The 20025-nt window shown below is 39.8% G+C and overlaps 1 protein-coding gene across 2 annotated transcripts in view; it reads right to left on the minus strand.

Annotated features, from left to right (window-relative positions):
• Positions 1-628: 628 nt before the first annotated feature.
• The window catches only part of LOC100559769 (tumor necrosis factor receptor superfamily member 23), a 29186-nt gene continuing 9789 nt past the window's right edge, over positions 629-20025 (minus strand). Inside the window, exons 2-10 of one of the 2 annotated variants that reach the window (XM_062967649.1) lie at positions 16353-16431; positions 14350-14481; positions 13612-13720; positions 11601-11674; positions 10275-10409; positions 8401-8420; positions 7686-7877; positions 5933-5981; positions 629-1703 (exon numbers count right to left, since the gene is read on the minus strand). In XM_062967649.1, coding sequence (XP_062823719.1) covers positions 1405-1703; positions 5933-5981; positions 7686-7877; positions 8401-8420; positions 10275-10409; positions 11601-11674; positions 13612-13720; positions 14350-14481; positions 16353-16431 — 1089 coding nt within the window. In that variant the 3' untranslated portion in view covers positions 629-1404. Of the gene's footprint in view, positions 1704-1728; positions 2608-5932; positions 5982-7685; positions 7878-8400; positions 8421-10274; positions 10410-11600; positions 11675-13611; positions 13721-14349; positions 14482-16352; positions 16432-20025 lie in introns of those variants that run through there. The other variant, XM_062967650.1, reaches the window with a different exon arrangement.

Below are 20025 nucleotides of genomic sequence, written 5' to 3' on the forward strand. Positions count from 1 at the left end.
CAACACGACCAAACTACATGTAGCCCACTTACCTAGGCTCATCTTCACCTTGTTTAGACTCTTACGCTGAATGAAAAGGAAGCTTCTCCCTTACCATCCCAGTAATGTTTTAAAACATAATTATATTGATTTTTAAATCTAAAATTTGAAGAATTTGGGATTGAATCTGCCTGATTCTTGAATCCACTGGATAGTCTTAAATTAAGTCACTGCTTCTCAAGCCCCCATCCTATCTCAAATATTAAGAAAGTTGTAACTCACCTAAAAGGGATGTAAGTAAGATGACCAAGGCAATGGTAATTGACACTGAGATTTGCTCAATAAATTAAAAGCAAGTTGACTTTCCTCATTGTGTGTGTGTGTGTGTGTGTGCCTTCAAATTGCTTCTCAACTTGTGCAGACACCATGAATTTAATAGGTTTTGTTCTTAGGCAAGGAATGAATACTCAGAGGAGGTTTTGCCAATTCCCTCTTCAATTAATCCGGTCGGTATTAATTGGTGGTCTCCCATCCAAATGCTAATCAGGGCTGACTCTGTTTAGCTTCCATGATCTGAAAGGATTTGATGCTTTTAGAATACAAAGGGCTCAGTTTTCTTTCTCTCATTTACTGACATGACTCAGAAACGTTAACTTGAAAGGGTTTTTTATTTAAAAAATTGCAAGTGGTATAAAAAGTTGTAAAAATTCAAACATTATGATTCCAAGATTTTGTTTGAAAAGCACAGAATTTAATAAATACCCCAATCCATAACTTTTCTACAATTCAATGTGGCAAGGTTCTCTTAATTATAATGGAGATCATAGTTGCAGGAAAAATGTATTTAGGGTTCTGGCTACAAAGTAAAAACTTTTATATTGCTTTCAGCCTACTGAATGTTAGCAAGAACATGACATAGTTCATGTAAAAGCCTACTGCATTTCTCTGAAACATGTTCATAATATATTTTATTGAGGATGTTCCACCTCCAACCTCGACAACACAGCCATGTCAAGCCACAGTCATTTCTGTGGCACATTTTAAGTCTAGCAACTTTATTCCTATCAAGATAGTATATAAAGTATCTTCACCTTGCACCATGGACACTCATTTTTCAACTGTTTCTCAAAAAGGGTGACAAACAAATTGAGATTTTTAAATACTGCACAGGCTTACTTGGAGAGCATCCTCAAGTAATTCACAGATGTTCCAAATACAGTCACTACCAAGATCAGATGTTATAAAAATACACATATACAAATATGAATCAGCCCAATCTCCAGACATATTGAAACCCATACTTGTTTTAACAGCTGTGTTTTCTATTTACTCATCCTGAGGAAAAAGTAACATGCATTAAAGTAAGGTCATATAGGATGCAGTTTAGCGGTTCTGACCTCACATGTTTTTAACAAACTCAAGACATCAGTCTCTGGTTTCCCTTGTTATTATTTTATGGTGTATTAATTCATTTGTTACATTTTCATAAATACTCATAAGCTTCAATTCCCACAGCCCATCTAATAATTTACGTAAAGCACCATCAATTCCCTTTCGATTCTGTAAAGTTAATAACATCTGATAATGTGCTTCATTTATATCACGAGGATGGTCAAACTTTAAGGTTTCAATGTCGTTATTAGTTAAGCCACACTTCCTCATAAGTTCAGACCAGTCGTGTAGAAGTACCATGTTCCTCAAGTTAAAATAAATCCTGTTGAGTTCTACAAGGTAAGAAAAATGCATTATACATTTGAAAAAGTAAATTTTAAACAATCTCAGTATGGCATTCAAAGGAAAACAGTCATTGAAAAGAAGCTCTTAATTTTTTCTACAAATGTATCTGCACTTTAGAATTAATGCAGTTTGATATAACTTTAACCACCATGGCTCAATGCTGTGGAATCGTGGGAACAATAGTTAGGTGAGGCACCAGCACTCTTTGATGTCCTTAGGATGCACAAATTGAAAGGCATCCATCAAAACTGGACAAACAATCCAGTTGCATCCATTGAAACTGTGTTAACAGCATCCAAGTCGGAACAGATCTGAGTAACTTTATCTGCAAAGTGCATTACAAATTCTTCACCGTGGGCTGCTGAGTGGTCAGGGATTTACCCTTGAGGACCAGTATGTAATAGCCCTCTGACCACTTGGAACAGCTCTGATGGACAGTTCCTTGCAGCTGCAATAGTGGCAGCAAGGAACAATTTCTTGCTGCCTCCATTGCCACGGAGTAGACTTTCAAATACACTGTAGCCTGTGCTTGGTCAGATTCACTTTGAGTTCTCTGTCAATGTCACTCTAGTCTCCATCTCACTTGCTTCACTGCCAGCTCCTTGGAAAACCAAAGGGCTGGTTTAGCTCTGCTCCATGAGAGTGGACATTCAGCAGCTATTGTGTTCAACATCCTGGCAATTTCCCCACTCCAGAGGTCAGCCAGAGCTTCGACAGAATCACCTGCCAAGGTGACAGGAAAAAGCTGTCAGTAATCCATCTGGATGCATAAGCCTCCTGGAGCGGACCATCTAATCGGTCTCCCACTCTGCAGAGGTTTGGGGTCCCAGCAAGTCTAAACTTGACCACGTACTGATCGGTCCTCAACACCAGAATCACCATCATCCAATCCTGCACAGAAAACAAGGTGTCCATCAGCATGCAAGACACCACTTAGGATAGACCCATGGCTGTTATAGAGCCCATGAAGTCCTGAGCCACTCCTGACAGGGAAGTCTCACTATGTATGCTGAAGTCTCTCAGCACTATTAGCCACTGAGACTCCAACACTTCTTTCCATGATGAAGACGACGCTCACCAATGCGTCGTCTTCATCATGGAAAGAAGTGACAAGTGGAGTGCCGCAGGGCTCCGTCCTGGGCCCGGTTCTGTTCAACATCTTTATTAACGACTTAGACGAAGGGTTAGAAGGCACGATCATCAAGTTTGCAGACGACACAAAACTGGGAGGGATAGCTAACACTCCAGAAGACAGGAGCAGAATTCAAAACGATCTTGACAGACTAGAGAGATGGGCCAAAACTAACAAAATGAAGTTCAACAGGGACAAATGCAAGATACTTCACTTCGGCAGAAAAAATGGAAATCAAAGATACAGAATGGGGGACGCCTGGCTTGACAGCAGTGTGTGCGAAAAAGACCTTGGAGTCCTCGTGGACAACAAGTTTAACATGAGCCAACAATGTGATGCGGCTGCTAAAAAAGCCAATGGGATTCTGGCCTGCATCAATAGGGGAATAGCGTCTAGATCCAGGGAAGTTATGCTCCCCCTCTATTCTGCCTTGGTCAGACCACACCTGGAATACTGTGTCCAATTTTGGGCACCACAGTTGAAGGGAGATGTTGACAAGCTGGAAAGCGTCCAGAGGAGGGCGACTAAAATGATTAAGGGTCTGGAGAACAAGCCCTATGAGGAGCGGCTTAAAGAGCTGGGCATGTTTAGCCTGCAGAAGAGAAGGCTGAGAGGAGACATGATAGCCATGTACAAATACGTGAAGGGAAGTCATAGGGAGGAGGGAGCAAGCTTGTTTTCTGCTGCCCTGCAGATTAGGACACGGAACAATGGCTTCAAACTACAGGAAAGGAGATTCCACTTGAACATCAGGAAGAACTTCCTCACTGTGAGAGCTGTTCGACAGTGGAACTCTCTCCCCGGGGCCGTGGTGGAGGCTCCTTCCTTGGAGGCTTTTAAGCAGAGGCTGGATGGCCATCTGTCGGGGGTGCTTTGAATGCGATTTCCTGCTTCTTAGCAGGGGGTTGGACTAGATGGCCCATGTGGTCTCTTCCAACTCTACTATTCTATGATTCTATGAACACCAACTCCAAGACCACCCTGGCTAGCTCAGGAAGGGAGTCTGTTGAGCAGCGGACAGTACACCAAGAAAATCCTTATTCTGTCCCGGTTACCCACCTTTAGATGAATACAGTCTAACGTTATTGACTGTGGGATGGGGAACCTGGTCAGGAGGATGGAATCGCAACAGACTACAACTCCACATCCCTGCCCCTCAGGCCTTGCCTGCTGCTGTACAGAGAATACTGGTGGGCACAGCTGAGATTAACTTCCCAGTCTCACCCAGTCAAGTCTCTGTGATACAGACCAGGTCAGCCCGCTCATCCAGAATCAAGTCCTGGATGGCAGTTGTTTTTCCATTTACTGACCTGGCATTCAACAGCACCATTTTCAACCTAGGGGGACTCTAACCCTGGTTATCCACGTTATTAGATAAAGGAGACAAATTGAATAAATGGCAGCAATAAACAAATACATTTTAAAATATTGGGGAAAAGAATAGAATAAATAAATGTTACTGGTACAAATTTTTAAAAAGTGGGAGGATTAGGACTACCTGAAATTAAACATTATTACAAAGCGAACCAATTGAGACATGTGGTAGAAGATAAACAAAGCTGATATAGATTGGATGGAAATGAACACCAAAGATATAGAAATGTGATTAGAAAATATATTTTAAGGCAGGGGTCCCCAAACTAAGGCCCGGGGGCCGGATACGGCCCTCCAAGGTCATTTACCTGGCCCCCGCCCTCAGTTTTATAATATAATATTTTATATCAGTTTTAATAATATTACATATTGTATATACATATAATATTGATAAAAATATTATAATGTTGTACAATATAATACTAATAATAATACCATATAATAATATTAATTATATATTATATATTACATATAATATTACAGTATAGTGCGGACCAAAAGGTCCCAGGAACATATCCCGGGAGCGGAGTGATCGCCCGCTGTTAGCCCCAGCTCCTGCCAACCTAGCAGTTCGAAAACATGCAAATGTGAGTTGATCAATAGGTACAGCTCTGGCGGGAAGGTAACGGCGTTCCATGCAGTCATGCCGACCACATGACCTTGGAGATGTCTATGGACAATGCCGGCTCTTCGGCTTAGAAATGGAGATGAGCACCAACCCCCAAAGTCGGACACGACTGGACTTAATGTCAAGGGAAACCTTTACCTTTACCTTATAGTGGTATAGTTCAATATAGTAATATATAATGCTAATATTGTGCTATGCTAATAATATAATATATTGTTTGTACATACAGCTGCTCTGAGCCCCCTTTGGGCTGAGAAGGGTGGGATATAAATGTAGTAAATAAAGGTAGTAAATAAATAAATAATTTTAGACTTAGGCTCGCCCAAAGGCTGAAATGACTTGAAGGCACACAACAACAACAACAATCCTAATTAACTTGACTATCTCATTGGCCAGTAGCAGGCCCACACTTTCCATTGAAATCCTGATAGGTTTATGTTGGTTAAAATTGTTTTCATTTTTAAATATTGTATTGTTTTTTAATTGTTATTGTTGTATTGCAAAACAAATAAGACATATGCAGTGTGCATAGGAATTTGTTCGCATTTTTTTTCAAATGATAATTTGGCCCCTGAACAGTCTGAAGGATTGTGGACCGGCCCTCTGCTTTAAAAGTTTGAGGACCCCTGTTTTAAGGATTTGATAATGATGTTAACGGCAGCAAGGCTATTACTAGCAAAAAAAAAAAAAAGGAAAGGAGGGGTAGAAATTAAGATAGAAGAATGGAATAAGGAAATTAGCAATAAGTGATAAATTTAAAAGTAATGCAAAGGTAAAAAAAAAAGGCCTAAGGAAAAATAACAATTTTGAAAGCATATGCAAAAAATGTATTGAAAAACATTGAGAAAAGAAGGTGGGAAGCAACCCTCGCCAGAAGAAATGAAGTTCTGGTGGGACTATGAAGAAAAGAAGGACTCTGGAGGTGGGCAGCACAATGGTGGAAATGAGAAGAAATTGATATATGGATTATAGATTGTATTTTGTAATGAAATTGAGAGGAAATGTAATAAAACTATTAATAAAAAGTTATAGGAGAGAGTTTGGGGGTCTGATAGACTGAAAAAAGTTATGTAACAACTCACCTGTTTTTGAATAACCATCTATTAGTTTCACCACAGGTTTTTTAGGTATCTAAAGTAATAAGGAAAAAACTTGCTATAACAACTTTATAGTAATTTTAAGAGATAAAGCATTGACTCACTCAAGTCAGCATAGATACATTTTATGAAGATCAAATGTTTAGTACAAGGTTTTTTAAATTTTGTATATTAACTTTTTAAAGAACATATGCAAACAAATAGATCTTAGGCAAAATTTTCACTGAATGTTGTAATGATGGAACCAATATAAGGCTTTCACAAGGCTCTCAGTCCCACCTGCCTCACAAGTGCGGCTGGTGGGGACGAGAGACAGGGCCTTCTCAGTGGTGGCTTCTCGGCTGTGGAATTCCCTCCCCTAGTGATATCCGGCAGGCTCCATCCCTTTTGAGTTTTAGAAAAAAAGTGAAGACCTGGCTTTGTGAGCAAGCGTTTAATGAATGAGTTCTGTTGGCTTCAACGCGGTCTGGATTAAGGTTCACGTACAAGGTTTTGTGGATGAATGGTTTAAGTAATTTGCATTGTATTGTTTTAAATTTATTTATTGTATATTACTAATCTGTTTAACTGTTTTAATTACCCATGTTTTAATCCTTTGTATTGTATATTGGCATCGAATTCTGCCGGATTGTGAGCCGCCCTGAGTCCCTTCGGGTGAGAAGGGCGGGATAGAAATGATAGAAATAAATAAATAAATAAACATTTGAGTGTAGTGCCTTCTTTTAAAAAAGTACATCTTTTACAGAGTAAGAAAGCGCTGTTGGTTATGTTTTGCGTTAAAAAAAAACTTCTGGAGTTTAAACTTCCTAACATTATTCTTTACTTAATGACATTAATGAGCCATAGAATCATTATGAAGGGTAAGAGCCTCCGGTGGCACAGTGGATTAAAGCCTTGTGACTTGAAGGTTGGGTTGCTGACCTGAAGGCTGCCAGGTTCGAATCCAACCCGGGGAGAGCGCAGATAAGCTCCCTCTATCAGCTCCAGCTCCATGCGGGGACATGGTAAAAACATCAAACCATCCGGGCATCCCCTGGGCAATGTCCTTGCAGATGGCCAATTCTCTCACACCAGAAGCGACTTGGTGCAAGTCACTCCTGACACGTAAAAAAAATATGAAGGGTCCTATGGAAGTACATTAAATGTTGGATATACAATATAAAGATTTTACTTTGTTTCTCATCACTCCACAGGAGACCAGCTCTCCACTGCAAACAATGTTGGGGATCAAGAAAACTGGATCAAACTTCTGAGCAAAAAACTTTCCCAATCACTTATCCCTTTAAGATTTTCCACTACTAGCTACTTTTTTTTTAAAAAAAGCACCACAGCGTATCATGTGGCAAAGCCCTACACTTTAAGAAATACTTGCCTGTAAAGTATTTTGTAATACCCTGGGATTATAAACTTCATATTTTGATGTAAAATGAAAATGAAGAGGTGTGTGTGAGAAAGGGGAGGTACATCTACACTGTAGAATGAATGCAGTTTGACACCACTTTAACCATCATGGCTCAACACTATGGAATCTTGGGAGATGTAGTTTTTGAAGATCTTTAGCCTTCTTAGCTAGAGATTGATGCTTTATCAAACTGCAACTCCCAGGATTGCACTGCATTGACCCATGGCAGTTAAAGTGGCGTCAAACTGCACTTATTCTACAGTGTAAATGCACCCAAAGCAAGAGTGACAGACAGATCTCTTTTTCCAACTCTGCGACTATTAAACAATTTCTTACGTTTGGTGGCACACTTGGAAAGGCAGGGTTCTCTGACTGCTGCAGCATTGGAGCTGATGGGGCTTTTCTAGGGTCAGATCCTTCACTTGTGCTGCCAACCATCAAATTGCTGCTCTCCTCATTCTGGGATCCCTTATTTCTCAGTCCAGGCATCTCAGGATTAGTGTTTGGAGCATCACTATTTACAGATATCTGCAAATAATAAAAAAAAACCAATCCTTTTGACATTCTTTGGGTAATAAGCACAGTATCCCCTTCCCATGATTTGGATAGTTTCACATGATCCAAAATCTAGTAAGACTCAGGATGACTACTGTTGCTCCAGTGGAAATACAGTATATACTATGTTTTGGACTACATCTTTGATCATTAGTTATCACAGCTGAAGTTGTAGTCCCAGATGTATGGAGGATACAACTTTGGGGAAGTCTGGTGCATATATTGCATCCTCGTCATAACACTTCTAATTATTTTATTGGATTAAAAATATGCTTATGAAGAAATGGTGTCAGTTGCACCCAGTCCTTGGGACATTTGACCTAGCCATGGAAACACAATCTCATTTAGATCACAGTAGCATGCTTTACATGAGTCTGCTTTTGAACGGTGTTCAAAACTTCTGCCGTCTGGTTCAGGTTAAAGTGCATATGTAGATATGCCCTTAAGATGCACCCAAATTTCTGGTTGAAAAATGTGTGCCTTATAGGCTACTTACCAAAGACTTGGATTCCTTTACTACAAGGAAAAAGAAAAAAGGCAAGTGTAAATATTTTAGTATTAGTTCATAATTAAGAGCTTAGCTTCAAATTTAAAGTGGACTAGCCCACCTCTGAGTATTCTTTGCCTAAGAAAATACTGTGAAATTTATGTGGTCACCATAAGTGAACAGGTGACTTGAAAGCAGATGAACATGCAGGATTTGTCATTCTTTTCACTTAGAAATGAACACTTACTTTCTTTTATGGCTTTTAGCTTTTTATTTCTGTAATGCAGTGATTCTCAACCTGTGTGTCCCCAGGTGTTTTGGCCTGCAACTTCCATAAATCCCAGCCAGTTTACCAGCTGTTAGGATTTTTGGGAGTTGAAGGCCAAAACATCTGGGGATCCACAGGTTGAGAATCACTTCTGCAATGGGTAAATGATGCTAGATATTTTCCCTTGAAGGTCCATTGCCTTTAGATTCCAACCCTGACAAGACATCATTAATTTCCAAAGGTCCAGGCATAGGACTGCACCCTTATTTTAATTTGTAATTTAATATGAAAATGCCCTCCCCCTTCAACTAACCTCTCAGAGACCCAGAAATAAAGGGATGGACTACTTATCAGGAAAGTGTTGTTCAGCATCACACCACATCGGGCAATGTGCAGTGTCAGACACTTTGTTCAGTTGCCTTAGAACTTCCTGTGACTGGGGTTGAAAGCTTTAGAAGACGTGTGGAGTGGACCTAATTCACTTCATCTTTGACCCTGATGAGCTGCAATTCTTCCATGTCGGATAAAATGATAAACAGCCCCCTCCCCATTCTCAAGGAGTGGATGACTGAAAGTAAAGGTTTTCCCTGACATTAAGTTTAGTCGAGCACCAACTCTGGGGGTTGGTGCTCATCTCCATTTCTAAGCCAAAGAGCTGGCGTTGTCCATAGACACCTCCAAGGTCATGGGGCCCGCATGACTGCATGGAGCACTGTTACCTTCCATCCGGAGCGGTAATTATTGATCTACTCACATTTGCATGTTTTCGAACTGCTAGGTTGGCAGAAGCTGGGGCTAACAGCATGCCCATGCCCTGTATTTGAACCACTTGAGGACAGTAAGAATGGCAAATAACATTCCCATTTGGGAAGGAGGATCAATCCTACATATTTCAGGCCCAAAACATCCTTCTTCTGGAAACGGGGAGGTGGGTCCAGTAAGAAAGGTAATTTCAGGCCTGAAACAGGCTAAGACATAGACCAAGGCAGCCTTTATATGTCAACTTGTATAACCTCAAGGCTTATTTATGTATTTTATATATAAGAAGTTTAAAATAAGGCAAAGCTAACACCTTGACAGCAAAAAACAAGCAATCATATCAACAACCCCATTAATGTTTAATAGTCTACCATTGTTTAATTAAAAAAATAACAATAAAGGTTAAATCACACCTCCTCCCATAAAAAAGGTTTTTCTGCAGAAACAGTTAATCATCAAATGCCTCTTTAAATAAAAAGCAAAGAAAAGAGGCAGGAGGAGGAGGCCTTGCCTTCTGTGGAAGGGAACTAGGAGAAGCTATTGGAATGGAATTATTTATTCTTTGCTAGGTGAATTATTGGTTCCCCCCCCCCCCCATCAAAAATATTCTTGCAGTGGGGAATGGGTCCAAGGAAGCCATGCATTGTCTACAGCAGTTCTCTGATGGTCTCAAGCATAACAATTACCTCATACTTTCAGTTGGAAATGCCAGGGTGCTCTCATGTTAAGACTTGTATTTTGGGACTTAGCTATACCTCCTCACCAGTTGTAGCTCCCCATTAACCTTCATTTTAACTCATTTTATTTTGAATATTTGGATAAATCAAGAAGGTTCATCTCTGTTTTAAAAAAATACCTCTTTCCAGTGTAGAGAGTGAGTTTCTCTTTCTAAATTTGAAGAGGATGGCGATCATGATCACGATCCCAATCCCGATCACACTGAAGACCACAGTAATGATGATACCCATTGGGTGTGCAGAGTCTGTAGTTCCTAAAATGCATTTAAAACTCTTAAAATTAGTCCAGACCACAAGAATATTCTACATAATTTGAAGTACAGTTGAAACACATAGATTGGTTTTGGCAGCATAATTAGTGCTTTACACAAACACATCTCTGATATTTTAAAATGCAGAAAGAAGCTACTTTCTGTGAAAGGCAGAGTGCAACAAGTTAAATATAATGAAAGTCATCTCTTAAAAGATGTTCAAAGATGCAGCCCATTTTCACATGTGTGCATTTTCGATTGTCTTTCAGGGCACAACAAAATGAAGCACGAGAATGCCCAAAAAATTGGTCAGCAAATTATTGTTGTTTTCCACGTTTCTAATCAGAGATTACTCACAGGACAGATGGCACTTTAGGAGTACAAAATCTAATATTTGTACGAAAGGTTGCTTTAAAGCCTGGGCAACCATCTCCAGTTGTTTTCAGCTAACACCAGAGCTCTCTGAAAAACGTGTTGCAATGCACATTGCACTTGGGACAGGAGGAAGAGGGAGAGAACATATGCCTTTGGGCTCCTTAGGCCATCAGTATCAAAGCAGAGAGCAAAGCGTTACTATTGGGAACCACCTTCTACTGCAAACACTGAGAGCAGTGGTGGAAGGTTTGAGAGCTGACACTAAGCTATCTACAAGATCCAATAGCACCAACGTAGGGGCTGGAAACCCTCACCCCAAAGCCATTTGGGATGCTTTATGGAAATATGTGCAACTGTTGCAAGTATTGGTTCATTTTAGCACCTGCTCAGGTAGTGAAAAATACTCCCTACTCCCTGGGTTGCCAGGTAATAACATTAACCAGTTAGCTGGACTTTATCCAAATTGTGGGTTTGTTTACCAAGACCAGTCTCTTGCCCATTTTCACGGCCAGCTGCCATCATGCCATTCCTTGCCTGCACCAATCACATTTGTGACATCACAAGTGCCTGGGCCCAGTATTTTGATCCTAAAATCTCAATGAATAGGATGTTGCTGACCAGCAACCTTAATATGCACATGCAGGGAAAAATGTCACCATTGACTATTGAAGTGATACCCTGACAAAAGAAAATAAGAAAACCCTCTTCAATCCCCTCTTGACAAGACTGGCCTCTGTTTTAGCAAGTTCAACATTCTTTTTGAACAACTCCTACATAAGTATCTTTCTAGATGCAGAAATGGGATGATTCAAACTGTACCTGTGGAAGATGGTGAACACTCCATGTCTGTGGTGCTACTGCAACTTTTGACCTGCACCTCTCCTTTAGGACACCTACATTTTCATTTACAAACAAAAATAATGATTGATTATTCAATCAATGAAAGATATGTTTCATGAAGAAGGACAACATAAGCCCCTCAGTTCAGAGAGAGGATGCAAACATCCTATAAATGCATGGGAATTGTGTATAAAAGCATTGGCTACTGAAACTTAAAATCATGTGCTGTACACCAAAAAAAAATCAACATCCAAAAGTATCTAATATGTCAACACTTGAAAGTCTAAGGTAACTAATGTAGCATTTTGTAGTAACAAAATAAAACCTCAGATTGAAAACAACATGTTGTTTTTTGTTTTTTTGTTTTTAAAAAAATAGGAAACAAATTACAGGGGTGAATTTAAATCTCTGTCATATTTTTAAAACCTCATTTCAATTCTTTGTTGTTTGGAAACTGAAAAAGGGCTGAGATTCTTTTTTTTCTTTTTTGATATTTAGGATTTTTTTTATTAATATTTTTATTTTTAAAATTGTAAAACACCCACAATATGCATTACAAACATATACACATACACATAAATAGACAACCCGCCACCCACAATACAATTACCGCTCAACCCAACCTCAGTGCGACCCACCAAAACACAGGGGTTACATTTAAAGAGAAAGACATAAATGCACCCAGTACAATTAATTCTTACATTTTAGGTGACTGATCATTCTGCTTTGCCCATGAGAAACTGACAGGCCCTCACCTTTATAAAAGGGACACATTTGTTTAATTATTTCTATTTAACATCGAAAATTGGTCTGTTTTTGCATTTAATTGATAAATATAGCTTGGTTCCAATTTAATATGGCTCAAAGTCTAAGCCTAAATTCAGGTGTTAATCCTTATTGCAGTAAACATAAACAAAACCTATCGAAGTATTGACTCCACAAATTTCTGTACTTTCATTGATTCGCTCTAGTTAGGACTAATATAGCAGACAGATAGGAGCTAATGTTACAATACTGTAAAAATTATAGTGTACAGACTTGGTTTGGTTGTAAATCTATGTCATATTGTGCAGTAGACTATAGTGCCCTTAGGTGCATGGTTCCTCTGGGATGCTGCTTAGATCTCAATAGAAGACAACCTCACAGTAGTGGGCTGTACCTCTATGGCCATTTAGTGTAATCATCCTGGGCTGCATCCAAGGGGAAGCAGCAGCTGGCTCTCTCCCAGCTCTCTAGCAAGTAAATACTAGAAATTTGTGTGGAACGGTGATGACAGCTCTTCTTTCCTGACAGTCAAGATACTGTCTGGCTCCAGGACCTTCCACTGGCCAGTAAATCATGCATCTGCACTTTGAAGTAGACTTGTGTAGAAGAAGAAAGAGAGACATTGTATGAAGGGGTACGAGATACGCTTTTCCACAATGGATCTTGCATTACTTATGCTACAAACTGGATTCTAGTCAATATAAAGTACCCCTCACCCAGTATCACTACGATTTAGTTCCTGGACCTCCACGGATGATGATGATAATAATAGTTGTTATTATTATTATTACCTGCCTTCATCTCCCCGAAGGGACTCGGGGTGGATAGCAAAATCCATGAATGCCATGTCCCCTTATATATTATGGGGTAATAAAATTGTGTCCTTTATATAATATGGCAAAGTCAAGATTTGCCTTTGGATTATGATGATATTTTCAAGCCATGAATGGCCAAATTTATGAATGCAGAATCCAGAGATACATAGGACCAACTGTATTTCAATCACAAATTATTAGTTCACTGCTATCCATGCACTGGTACTTTGGAAAGAGAAGTATTACAATAAAACTTGATTGAAAATCAATAGTTTTTAAAAACTGGGTTCTTCTAGTAACTTGCATTATTATAAATATTCAGAATCTAAATTGATCTAATTCACCAAGTACTAGCACATATTTTTACAATTAAGAAAAGCAAACAGCATTAAACTTATTACTGTACAGACCGTTTCCTGCACTTGACACATTCCTCACAGCCTGGGGGACAGTAGTACCCTTCAGGGCACTGGCATTTTGTGTTGCTTGTAGCAGTGCAGGCTTTCACCATGACGTATCCTAAAAGATTAAAACAGCACAAGATGTCTTAAATTATCTTTATTGACTATTATTTCCCTTTTTAAAGAAAGCATCAGTGTGTGAAAGAGTACATGTCCATAATTAGAGCTTGGAAATCTTACTTTAGGACTACAACACCCAGAATCTAAGCTTGGTGGGGAATTCTAAGTGGTGTAGTTTAAAAGGTCTGGTCAAAATGATAATTTCATGTAACACTATCAGAGACATAAAGTCCCCTAAGAGACAAATCATGAATGAGTTATAGAAGTAAACACTGGAGGAGAAAACAGTGGAGAGTGGAAACGGTTCAACTTCTGAATAGTTTATTTGGGGATGTGCAACCTTTGGACCTGAGGGTGCATGCATTCCTTGGCATTGTTTCAAAAATCTACTAAAAGTTATCTGTTCAGACCTGGCTGCCCCCTGGACAAGGAAGGAGGAGGAAGAAGAAGAGAAAGAGGGAATTACCACACACACAGAGAAAGAAAACAGGTGGCCCTAGACATTTTGTGGCCTTGGCCCCACCTTGCCAATGGACTACCTCATAAAAATGCTGTTTCCCCCCCGCCCTTTCCGAGTCTAAAAATCTCAAAACCAGAAAGCAGACTAGTCGCAAAATCATACTGTACCAGGTTTGCATTTCTCACAAGGAAAACATTGATTAAGGCCACTTTCATGCTCAGTGTAATCCTCTCCGTTTGTGCAAGGTGAACAGTGCCCCAAAGTATGTGGAATGGTACAGGCTTCTTCAACGTAAGTACCTAGTAAACAAGAGATGCTTATTACTAAAAGAAATAAACAATCATTTTCAAAAAGATCTAGTCGGAAATGCATCTGAGTCAATATGCATGGATTGATCTGATATTAAATAATCTATCACTGAAATTTTGCAGAGTTAGGAAATAATAAACCATTGTTAAGCACACCAGCATTTACTAACCACTCCAGGTTTCTCACATATTAATTAGAAAGCTTTTCATCACCAAATACTGAAGAACTTAAAAAGAGTCCTTCCCACAGCCTTACCATCTAAACATATTTAGCTAAAAACATAAGCTGTGAGTTAGTGATTGCGGCCACTGGCCTAAGATCACCTAGTGAGTGTCATGGCTCAGTGGGGACTAAAATCAGACTTTCCTAAGATTATAACCACTACCCCATTCTGGCATTTTAGAGTTTGAAGTACGGTAGTTTTCTTTTTTGTTTCATTCTGATACTAAAAGTCAGTCAGATGGCAGAGAATGCTTCAAGCAGTCTCTCTCTCTGTGTGTGTGTGTGTGTGTGTTGCAGGGGGAAGTCAGCTTCTGGAATGGTGGACTGACATAGCTTGCTGGTGTCCAAAGGAGGGGAACTTTCACATTAAACGCAGTGTTGTCAAAGGCTTTCATGGCTGGAATCACTGGGTTTATGGTGAATTTTCCTGGCTGTATGGCCATGTTCCAGAAACATTCTCTCTTGACTAGGGCTGGAGCCAGAAAATTTTTTGGGGGAGAATCATGAAGAGTAGTTCCATATCGCAAAATAATTTAGAAATCAGGCTCCATCGATAAACTTCAATGGACACTCATGGGGATTTGGTTAACCAGTTAAAATTCATGAGTAAATTAAGTTTTTTTTAAAACCTGAAAAACTTTGGGGGAGGGGTGTTGAACCCCTAACCCACCCCCCCCCCCCCAGCTACAGCCTTGCTCTTGATGTTTCGCCCACATCTATGGCAGGCATCTTCACAGGTTGAATGTTGCAATTGGCCACCTTGATTAACATTGAATAGCCCTGCAGCTTCAAAGCTTGGCTGCTTCCTGCCTGGGGGAATTCTTTGTTGGGAGGTGTTAGCAGGGGAATGCCAGATAGGAAACAATCAGGACCAGCTAACACTTTCCAACAAAGGATTTCCTCAGGAAGTTTTGAAGCTGAAAGGCTATTCAAGGTGGCCAATTGCAACATTCACACTTGCCTCACACAAACAAGAACTCTTTGTCCCACCCTGGACATTCCCCAGATAGATAAACCCACTTGCCTAGTTTCCTACAGACCTCACAACCTCTGAGGATGCCTGCTGTACATGTTGTCAAAAATGTCAGGAGAGAATGCTTCTGGAACATGGCTATACAGGCCGGAAAACTCACAGAAATCCAGATATGTTAACGTTTGGAAAAAATGTTGTTGAAAAAAATGAAATAGGGAATGAGAAGCAGAGAACCGTCAAACATTTTCTTTGAAAGGCCTGAAATAATTTGAATGTCATATACCGTACATACTTTTAAAAGGAAAAATGGAGGCCATCTACTTATGTTCTTTTTTATCTCTAACGATTAAGCTTTTTCTCTTCTTACTTCTACTTTGTAGAATTTTAGTGTATTTGAAAATGTTTTAAACAAATACAGTAGTGTAGAGAAAGAAGTTTCACTTCCACTATCCACAAGCTCTATGTTGTATCTAAAATTAATCCTCATCATCTATGATCTATAAACAATCCTCTACATATTTGCCTAATACCTTACTACTGATTTATTTCACAGGGTTACACAGATTACTGATAAGATGCTTTCCCCTAATTGCTAAAGAAATAATTTCCAGTCTCTGCTACTAATGAAGACAAGCATAATTTTCTTTTCCAGAACATAGTTGTTACCTGCACGGCACATCTTGCAACAACGTTGACCATTATAAGGATATTCTCCATCATTACATCGCAAAGGTGGAGATTCAGCCTAAAAGATTCAGAAAAATAAATTTTAAAGCAAAGTACATTATTTTATCTTAAGCCTTCACAGCTTTTTTAAAATTCACATTTTGTTAGCTATCATGTCCACAAGAAAAAAGTGTTCTGTGAAGTTTCCAAAAAGTTAAAAGGGTATGGCAGTGTGGAACAAAAATTATCTCCCCCATCTCATCTCTCTCCAGAAGAGAGCTTGAAAAATCTTACACTTTTGACAACAACCAGAAGAATCTTGCAGCCAACATGGAGGATTCTGTGATGCGACATCTAAAAAACTAGTTTTCACAAACTTTACAATAGTGGTTCCCAATCTTTGGTCCTCCAGCTGTTTTGGACTTCCCAGAATTCCTGATAGCTGGCCAAGCTAAATGGGATTTCAGAGAATCATACAGTCAAGAGACCACAAGGGCCAAGAATCACTGTTAATGAGGATAGATAAATGTATGGATAGATAATTAGATGATAGGTGTATTTTATTTGTCTGTGGCACAATATCCACTTAAAAATCTTATGTTAATACAGTATACAGTAGACTCCCAGTCTACTAGTATTCATCGGGATTTGTAGATGCTAGATAAGTGTAACTTCTGGTAGCTTGAGAGCTACTATTAAAACAGACCTAACTAATACTAATATATACCCCACACCATAAACTCTATGTTGACCTGATATTAATATTGAAATGCAGTAGTTAAATACAAATAATATAAATAAAGACAAATTTAACTTAATGTATCAATGTTCTACTGTATTATAAAAACTGATTTTATTTTACTGTATTATAAAATTTTGTTTTAATCCAATTTTTATTTAACGTAATTTTTGCTGGTTGCCTGGGTTCTGGTTAACTGAGAGTCTTCTGTATCTAGTATAACAATTCAAGGACAAGCAGAGCATTTATTCATTGACAGTAAGCTCACATCATAGGAAATAATAGAACTAAATGTGATTTTAATGCAATAATCAGTATAGTACAGGTTTTCAATGCCATTGGCAACTAAGAAGACTAATGCCCTTTGTAGTGCACTGCTAATATTTTCAGAAATTTACAAAGATCCTTTAGGAGGGTACTGAAAAGATGATGGCCTTCATTGCAATGGATCTGTCAACAGGTGTGATGACCCATGGGCAATGTAGTCCCATTCCTGGCACTGTGGTGCCAGATGAAGAGGAAAACTTGGGTTTTTCGCCGTTTCAGTCAGAATTGGAACTTTCCCAGCCAGATTTGGAAACCTTGCACCTGCAAGAGATTTGTCTTCCAGAAGTCTGTCAAACAAGCCCTGAGCCTAAATCTCCTACGTTTTCTCGCCATGATTTTTGTAAACAACAGAGAGGAGTCGATCAGGCGTCTCGCAGGAGTGCTAGGATAGCTGCTAAGCATTCAGCTGATTAAGCCTGCTTCCCATGGGAAACTTTAGGGAGTCATGCATCTGGACTCAGAAAATAGCTTTCGTTTCTGGTTCTCCAGAGAACTGCTCTTGGGCGGGAAAACGGGACCCTATTTAGGTGTTTTACCCACAAGGGGATCTTGCGGAGTCAATTCGTCAGCAACCGGAGTAGCGTGTGTGGACAGCTACTCCGCTTCCAAGCCTCCGTTCCTGTCGCCAAGCCTTCGTTCCCAGCTTTGTTTACTCCACGAATCCTGCCTTGCTTTCTAAGACTCAGCCTCGTCTTGTTTCCCGGATTTTGCCAAGAAATTACCACGGATCTTGTTCTTGTTCCTTGTTTCCTTGTTGCCTTGAATCAAGCCTCGTTTTCCCAAGAATCAAGTTACTTCCTAGCCTCGCTCAAGTTTCACGGACTAAAAGACCTTGTCATCTCCCCTCACTTTGCCTGGCAAAGTGAGTGTTTCGGTTATTGGATTACAACTTTGGACCTTAATATTTCATATTGGACATTGTTTCTTTGGACTAATTTTGACCTTTCCTGAAAGGTCTATTTCTGGACTATTTCATACACTTGCTTTTATTAACTTTATATATTCCTTCAATAAAGATATTAGTTAGATTCTGGCCTCTGTGTATGGTTATTGGTGCTCTGCAGCCTGGGTCGTGACAACAGGGCACAAATAATGTCAAGTAGTGTATTTACAAGAACACTTTTATGAATCACCATCCCAGCCTAACCTTTGCATCAATTGGAGTTTTTGCAGGGATTGGACTGATCTTGTAACACTGAAACTTGCTTGCTTCAATGCATCTGAAAAAGCCTGAACTATTTCATGTATGAGATACAGTATCCAGCTTTAGGCTGCAGAAACAGCTACAGTAATTCCAGCTGGGTAACATTATGATATGATTAGTGACATAAAGTTGAGTTCACAAAGTGGAGAAAGATACAGTAAAGGTCTGGACAACAGTGAAAGAAAATTAATCCTGAATTTAAATGTGTAGCATAAACAGAGATTGAAGTTGTTTTCCATTCCTATCATGTTTGCTTTGAAAGATCAAGTAGCAGGTGATAAACAAGGGTCTATGCCAGAGGCTCCCACCTGAAGTTAAAGGACGTGGCTGTTGCTGTTATCAAAGGGGAGGGGGAGCCCAGTTCAAGCTCAAAAGGGAAGGGAAACTGGGGAGGGAGGAGGGCAGGAAACGGGCAGAGGAGGTAGAGAAGGAACCTTGCCAGCCTCTCCAGGCCTTTACTGGTCTTCCTTCTCCTCAATAACACCCCCTTGTTTGAAGGACGTCTGATAATTTTTGTTGCACCCTAATATTCCTACAGAGTTTAGCTTGCAATAGGATAGGCTCTCTATATCCACATAGAATCATAAAATCATAGAATAATAGAGTTGGAAGAGACTTCATGGGCCATCCAGTCCAACCCTCTGCCAAGAAGTAGGAAATCGCATTTAAAGTACCCCTGACAGATGGCTATCCAGCCTCTGCTTAAAAGCCTCCAAAGAAGGAGCCTCCACCACAGTCCGGGGCAGAGAGTTTCACTGCCAAACAGCTCTCATGGTCAGGAAGTTCTTCTTAATATTCAGGTGGAATCTCCTTTCCTGTAGTTTGAAGCCATTGTTCTGCATCCTAGTCTGCAGGGCAGCAGAAAACAAGCTTGCTCCCTCCGCCCTATGACTTACCCTACCAGTATTAAAAAACTCAAAAATCAGAACAGTAAATAAGAATCAACACTCTGATAACAGAAGAGTTCCAGGGACAGCTAATGACTCTGAACAAAGGATGCCCCCAGACAGGAGATGAACCTTTCCAATGCTAATTAAGGTGATTAACTGCAACATTCACGCTGGCTTCCAACTGACAAAGAGTTCTTCTCACACTCTGGACTTCCCACAGATATATATTAACCTTCCTTGCTTAGTTTCTCCATACCTCACAACCTCTGAGGATGCCTGCCATAGATGTGGGCGAAACGTCAGGAGAGAATACTTCTGGAACATGGCCATACAGCCCAGAATACATACAACAACCCAGCTTTCTTTTTGTGAGAAGACAGAGGCAAAGAAGGCATTAAGTAGTTCTGCCTTTTTCCTATTGCCTGTCACAATCACCCCATCTTCTCCTTGCAGAGGCCCTATTTCCTCGTTTTTTCCTTTTTCTACTGATGTAAGCAAAAAAGCCTTTTTTGT

Source organism: Anolis carolinensis, chromosome 1 (genome assembly GCF_035594765.1).
Source record: "Anolis carolinensis isolate JA03-04 chromosome 1, rAnoCar3.1.pri, whole genome shotgun sequence".
In the NCBI taxonomy this organism is placed as follows: Eukaryota; Metazoa; Chordata; class Lepidosauria; order Squamata; family Dactyloidae; genus Anolis; species Anolis carolinensis.